Below are 7,119 nucleotides of genomic sequence, written 5' to 3'. Positions count from 1 at the left end.
ACAAGAATAAGTTCGTACGTACCCAGCGGTTATCCTCCAACCTTTTTTTGTTTTATTGATAGATTATATCTATTACCTACTGCTGCGGTATCGTCCTATCGCTGTTAGAGACGCATGAATTTGCAGCTGTACGCTGACGGAAGTGATTTAAGAACAAGTGGGTGTAAGTCCCTCGCTTCTACAATTTTGCATTGATTCAGCAGTCCGTATTTACCCTACATCACACTTAAAAAATGTTTTAGAGTCGTTCACAAAAGACTAATAGTTGATGAGTTGTCGCTTATTTCAGCCCGACAATGCGCCTGCGGCTTGCCATGCAGACGCGTGAATGAATTACAGAGCTGTCTCAGAGCTTCCTTAGACTGCAAACATTTTCTGGTCAGTCTTCTCGTGAATATAGGCTTGGACTATTTGTACTATTTCAAGGTTCACTGCTTTTATTTTGCTGAGAACAGGGCATAATCATACTCAACACTACTATCACTTTGCAATGCTGTGGGTCTTAAATGTTGCAGCCATTATGTGATTTGTGTCATCTGCTGTATCTCGTAATATTGTAGCCTACAGCTCCAGTAGACTCTTCCGCAACACAGCCGCATTGTCTTGTAGCTCTTGGCGACGCTCGGTTCTTGCTAGCGATTCGAGAAGCCGGCTCGAAATGGCGCTGTCGTCGACAGCAATCAACATATCGAAATAAAGGTTGATCTGCTTGATCATATACCGCTCGATGGTCTGTAGAAGCACTACATCCACAATCCGCTTGCGCGCCACCTTACAGTATGACTGTAGCTGCTCTTGCAGGTCTTCAATCGCAAACTGCTCGTTGTAGTTGATGTCCGACTTTTGCAGCGTGATGGGCGCTGCCGTGGCGTTAGTGTTGGGTTGGTATTTATTCAGCAGTCCCTGAATCTGCTTCTCCACCTTTTCTCTCCTGCTGTTGAGAATGTTGTCATAATAGTACTTGTTCAATGTGAACGGAGTGCCTTCATCCGTAAAGATGCTCTCAATTGTATCGTCGATCTTTGCGATTTGTGAGCTGTAGAACTTATCGAACTCCAGTAGAAGCGTATCTTCGAGGAGTGGCTCCGCGGTAAACGCTATAAAATTGGCGATAGCATCGTGTAGATACAGGTGCATGCTAGTGACATGTGCTTTAGTCATGTCGCGCCAGCAAACTAGCGTTTCGGTGTAGATCTGCGTGAAGGTGGTGAACGAAACAAATCCGGGCAGCTCGTTTCCTTTGTAACGAAGGACCAGTTCGCTGATCTTGTCTGCGGGAAGCAAGTACTTGTCTTTGTTCATGGCTTGGTTATAGCGCTGGTATAGTCTGTAGAGAGACGATCGAATGAAGTGATGATTTCCTTTGAGGGCGGGAGGCGCGAAATCACTATTGTCGTCGCCATCGTCAGCATTGACACTGCCGTCGTTTCCATCTGCGGCAGCCACATAATCCGACTTGTGTTTGCTGATATACTCAAATGAGTAATTACCATCCATAAGTGCAGTCAAAGCGCTCTTGAGCTTTAGAATGCACTCAAAGTACTTGACCTTCGCCATGGCGGTGTTTGACACTGGTGGACCCATACTGGTAAGTTCTTTTTCGCAATCGCTAATCAATTCAAGGATTTCCTTCTTTAGGAACGGTAGCTCCTTCTTGATGTGAGTGTAAAGCAGCTCGCCTAGGAACTTCTTCACGCTAACTCGCCCCTTGCGCGCATCAGGTACCTGCTTCCACAGCATCGATGATTTGAAAAAATCGTCTTCGCGCTGCTTGGCGTCGTCCCACGATATGTCGATATCTTTGTAACTCGAGTTCTTCATCACAAGATAGCCAAGTTTCATGCACTTGCGTCTATTGAGGAGTGTGTGTATCAGACTGGGAAGCAGGTCCGGCTCGATGGTGTCGGGTTTAGTGACAATGGGGATTGTTCGCTCGTTCAGCGGATCATATCGCTCTGCTTCGCCTAGCACAAAGATATTGTTCAGATCGACATTGGCAGGGACCACCGCCAGGATAATTGTGCGACTGTCTTTGATGTATCGCGTGTTAATTGCGCGGATGGTCTGAACTATGCCTTTGTCCTGCCCATCGACGGTGGTGTTGATGTAGCCTGGGAGGTCGATGATCGTCAGTGGAGACAACGTCGGCCCAGAAATGGTGATTTCAAGGACTTTTTCGCTAATCTCTACGCTCGAACATAGAATACTGTTGGCCTCGCTGATGATTGTGTGGATGTCCCACTCCCCAACCTGTGCACAATAGCGCTCGTTGAACTCGGGAGCGTCATCGATATGTGCCGATATCTCGATCTGCTCGCTCCGGCGCATGCTTACTTGTGTGGCAAAGCGTGTGCATGTCTCGATGTTGCGAGGAAACGACAGCTTTGTGATTGCCTCCAGAACGCTTGATTTACCGCTCGACTGGTCGCCTAGGATGGCGATCTGCGGAATGGTGAGCATCTTGTTCAACCCATAGCTTCGGATCTTGTTAATCTTGTCAATAACGTCTTGGTACTCTGGATTTTCGAACATCGTGTCCAGTGTTTTATGCGTGGAAGAAATATGAGGGAGATAGAGATGAGAGACCGCATACCACATCTACAATGTATTTATTACTTCTATTGCTACGAATTATGGGCACATGAAGACAGGTAGTTATCAGTTAGTGCGCTGGATCGGGCTGAATATGTAATAGCCGGCCTGCATCGTTTTGTTTCAGGAGAGTCTAAAGCTTTTTTTTTTTTATAAGTAGGCCTGCTTCAAAAAGTAGCAATCAGAATTAGAATTGAAATCGGAATTGGAATAGGAATTAAAATCAAAATCGGAATCGGAATCAATAACAATATTATCTTAAATCAATTTAGGTTTAAAATTGTGCTGTGCAAGACGCGTCTCAGAAAAATCGTCTTTAATTGCAGTAAAGATAAAGGTATTACAGCATAGTACGCTTAGATACTAGAATTCGGGGCTGCAAGCTCACAGATGTTTCAGCAACGAAGTGTATCGGAAGATCTTGAGAATGATCTCGTATTCGTCCCGGCGGTCTGTCAGGTGGAGCGATCGTAGCTGCTACGACTCCTCTTACTGAGGTTGAAATTGTTGATGTCTCTTAACGCTTCCCTGCTCTTACCCTAAACGCTGTCCAGTTCCATTATTGTTGCTGGTGCCTCCGCCGCAACTTCGTTTGATAAAAGGTTTCCAGCTGCAAAGCCCAGTCTCCAACTTTGGCCTTCCCTGTGACTGTATGCTTGGGGACTCCACGCTACGATGTATGTGGGAAAATGAATCTGTGAAAAACGAGATGCTCTTTAATAGTGCGCGAGCCGCGCCTTAAATACTGGAGAATATCTAATGCAAGAGATGCGACTTATAGGCCGTAGTCTCAGAGGCGCTATGCTCTTGATAAAGGATCGGGACCGAGTGGTGGCAGATTCAAAAGAAAGAGGGAGCTTTCAACAAGTGGGATAATATGGTGGGTGAAACATCACACGCGCCTCTAGTTCTCCTGGCGGAGACTAGAATTCGACCAAGGCCAATTTCTTCATCCTTCACTTCCCTGCAATGTTCCAGGTCATCTCCATGGTCTCTAGAGCTCTATCTGCCCCAACATCCTAAAACAGCGAGAGATCCTCGACATTTAGGTCGAATTGGATGATCTGCATGAGCATATGATAGGTCAAGGCTATCAGAGCTGGAGCTCTGAAGAGCATCAGTCGGTTGTACTGAAGGCTAAGTGGGTTCAGTATGGTGCGAGGAAAGCGCTGCAGTTCGTGGGTATAGATCTGGTAAAGCGGGAACGCGCTGTGAGAGACGTCATAGGTCGATTGGTTTAGATTGACTGAGCGTCATAGCTCACTCGCGAAGGGCACAAGCCGGCCACGGTAAATGTAACAAGTACTAGTGATATCGGGTGAGGGAAAATGTCTGGCGATGATGAGCCAGATCCCTGAAATGCCAAAGATGATGTCGGTGATGGCTTATGGTTCTAAGGGATGATGCTGTTGAGGAATGAGTTTTCCATGTAAACGAGTGTTTGCTTTTGCATGCGCCTAGGAAGAGTACCTGCACAGCCCCGCATCGCATTCCTTCGTCTCACTTCCCCTACAGTGTACACCCTGTATTCCAGATACAATAACTGCTGATTGAGTCTACTATCCAAAGTTGCGGCACAGTTGGACGTCTTTAAAGGTGAAATAAGGTCCAGACTGCCATTCCTTCTTAAGTTGGAGAAGTAGAGGCCGTTCGTTATCCAGGGTCACCAAGGTAGAAAGGATGACCTATGCGCGCAACAAGCTTAGTAATTAACTAGAGTCCAGTTCTCGATTCAATACAGCTATCGTCATGAAGCCAAGAATCTAAGGCCTCTCTTTATTTAAATCGCTGGTTTTCATCTTGCGCATCTTGTCCTCCCTTTTCCTCTCCCGTCTGCTTTTTGATCCCTGGCACAACTTCCTTTTGCATCTGGGTCGTCTAAGCTTTGTTCCCACGTGCCCCTCCTTCAAAGCTCCTCTAATCCTTGTCATAAACCTTTTTCGTGAGGATACTCTGCAATACGAGGTACCCCGTACTGTGGTTGTTCACCTCGTCAATGCCTTCACCATTTCGAATAAGGGCTAGCATGTTAGCGAGGGATGGCGTGTGTCCTTTGAGCATTCCAATTCCATACTCCACCTCGACTTGAGCTTTGCCAATTTTTTTAGCCTCAGCAATACTCGTGGTTGGTATACACTGGCAGCGCCGCAGGTGGACGACATCAACGGCGGTGTCAACGATGACCATGGTAGTGGTGATAGCGAGGAGGCATTTGGCTGATTAACTCCCACCTAGCTCAGAGCGATGAGTATTCAAGCGTCTCAGAGATGTCTTTCCCATAGGTCTAGTGCTTCGAACATACTATAAATGGCTTTCGCTTTTGGACTTTGCGCCTATGGGCTTCGCCTAATAGTTTCGAGATTTCAGTTGTATCCTTGCATTTTCTCTGTCGATATCCGCCTATATCTTTTTCGTCTGCATCTCCATCATGCGATATTGCACGAGTCTCAGTATCTGTTGTCGATGATGCTGTTGGCGATTCATGTCCGCTCGCTGTTGAAAGTCCTCAGTGAAGCTGATGGGGACTTGCTCAGTTCCTCGGCGCCATTGGTGTATTGAATATCAGGAATCACTAGTTAGGTGTATCAAACCGAATGGAGTTGCGTGTAAGCCTGGAGATGTATAAGTGCCGATGGAGGGGTTGGATTATAATTATGCTTATGCTTATGTTTAAAGGTGTGTGTATGTGAGGATGTGTGTGTGGTATGACTTCTATCACGGCAGAGTGAGGAAGGGAGTGGAATAAGAGTCGAGTGAGAGTGGAGGTGCGCAGAAGCTAAAAAATAAAGCACGATGCATGGTAGTACCAAACCCTAAAGTCCCTTAGCAGCGAAAATTTAATTGCTTAGCTTCAAGTTGTATTTATTTGCAAAAAGCAACAAGGCTACATAGTCCACAAGACACAATCCACACCTTTTTTCGCAACAACATCTTCATCCTGTCGCGTCAGCTTTCTCATCCTCCAAGTTCTCCCTAAAAATCTCGACCACCTGATCAATTGTCTTTACACGGTGGCCCGTTGACTGACGTACTCTTGGGATATTAGGGAAGCGTCTTAGGGCCGTCTGCGCATCCTTCTCCACATACATCGCGACCACGACATGACATCCATCGCCAATTGGATATTGCATGAAAAGAGGGTTCCCATGATCTTGTGCTACGGGCGTCATTGCAGGAATAGGTCCGCTGCCCGGACCGCTGTTGTAAGCGAACTCTCTCGGCCTGTGACCAGAGACGTGGTCGTTGGCTGTAGTAAATGAGGACATTGAAGCCCCAGAAGCATCGTCACTCCTAGTGTCAATCTCCATTTCGGGTCCTTCTCCCGTTTCATTTGGTTCCATCCGTGGCCCTTCCGCGACGAACTCGGTGGGGAAAGACGACATGACTGTACGCAGCTCATCTCGCTCGGAATTGAATGAAGGCATACTTGCAATGCTGGGCTCCTCTGTTCCCTGTCTCGCAGCGCTCCATCGAGAGGCGCGTAAGCCCTGATCCTGGGTCTGCTGATATACTGAGGGTGGTGTCGACTGCTCCATGGATTGCCTCCGGTTCATTAAAATTGCCCTGTCTGGTCCATTGTTGGCTGCCTGCTGGACTGTGCGAAGGTTGCCTCCATTCTCTTGCTTGGGTCTACCAACAATACCGCCTTGATTCTGCACTTGGGTTTGGTTTTGAGATGAAGATGCAGATGGATGTCCCGGTATGTGAGCTGGCATGCGCGAGGAAAATCCTGGTGCCAAAGGTCTGTCAAGAGGAGCCTGGGAGAGTTGTGTCTGTGTGTTACTTCGCTGATTGTTGTTGGGTGCAGGTGATGCAACAGATGGTGATGTGACAGGCTTAGCGGTACGAAAGAATTCTTCAGGCATCGCGTTGGCTGTCATGAGAGAACGTCCTGACCATCGAGAGTTGGACATCTGCATGTCTCTCTCCTTGTACCTATTCGTATTAGTAGAGAAACATGCACGAAGAGTTACTGTTAATAATGCCATTCCGTGTACATGTGCAGAAAACGGCACATATGTAAATGCACCAAATCGCATACTTTTGTCGCTGGTATCCTTTTGATCCTGGAGATGCGGGCTGAGAGGTGGACTGAGAGACAGTCTGAGAGACAGGCTGAGAGACAGACTGAGAGGCAGACTGGGAGGTGGGATACGAGTATTGAGAGGAAGCAGGCTTTTCGTTTCGCTTTAAAAGCGTTTTTTGCGAAGCATAGTTTTCTGGCGGAGGTTTCAATGTGGGAGGCCCTGTTGAAGGGGTGCGGTTGAATACATGGCTTTTTGGTCCTGAAGGCTTGTCAAGATGATGGCTTGCTCGGCCTACATAGGATCGCCCATCATCCAAAGTGTTGTCCGGATCGATATTTTGAACAAACGAGAGATATGGATTGACCGGTTGCGACATTGACGATCTATACCACAAAAGGCGTCGTGTGCTGGTCAGCAAAGCGGGTTCTCTAATCAGAACTCAGAATGCGCGGAATTTCATGCGCGCTCTCATTTGGCGGAGCGGACACAGCGAATGTAA

General features: G+C 47.3%; 2 protein-coding genes across 2 annotated transcripts; both read right to left on the bottom strand.

Moving 5' to 3' along the window:
* Positions 1-561: 561 nt before the first annotated feature.
* BC939DRAFT_393261 (P-loop containing nucleoside triphosphate hydrolase protein) lies at positions 562-2,532 on the bottom strand (the record flags this gene model as incomplete). Its single annotated transcript, XM_051552080.1, has 1 exon — positions 562-2,532. The coding sequence occupies one exon, from the start codon at positions 2,530-2,532 to the stop codon at positions 562-564; it is 1,971 nt and encodes a 656-aa protein (XP_051415797.1).
* Positions 2,533-5,525: 2,993 nt separating this feature from the next.
* On the bottom strand, positions 5,526-6,996 carry BC939DRAFT_499845 (uncharacterized protein; the record flags this gene model as incomplete). Its single annotated transcript, XM_051559985.1, has 2 exons — positions 5,526-6,528; positions 6,635-6,996. 2 exons carry the CDS (start codon positions 6,994-6,996, stop codon positions 5,526-5,528), a joined length of 1,365 nt encoding a protein of 454 aa, XP_051415796.1.
* Between the last annotated feature and the right edge of the window lie 123 nt (positions 6,997-7,119).

Source organism: Gamsiella multidivaricata (assembly GCF_025024155.1).
Source record: "Gamsiella multidivaricata strain RSA 2152 chromosome Unknown BC939scaffold_9, whole genome shotgun sequence".
NCBI classification, from domain to species: domain Eukaryota; kingdom Fungi; phylum Mortierellomycota; class Mortierellomycetes; order Mortierellales; family Mortierellaceae; genus Gamsiella; species Gamsiella multidivaricata.
The sequence above is the reverse complement of the archived record's forward strand: the minus strand, read 5'-3'. Positions and strand labels throughout refer to the sequence as shown.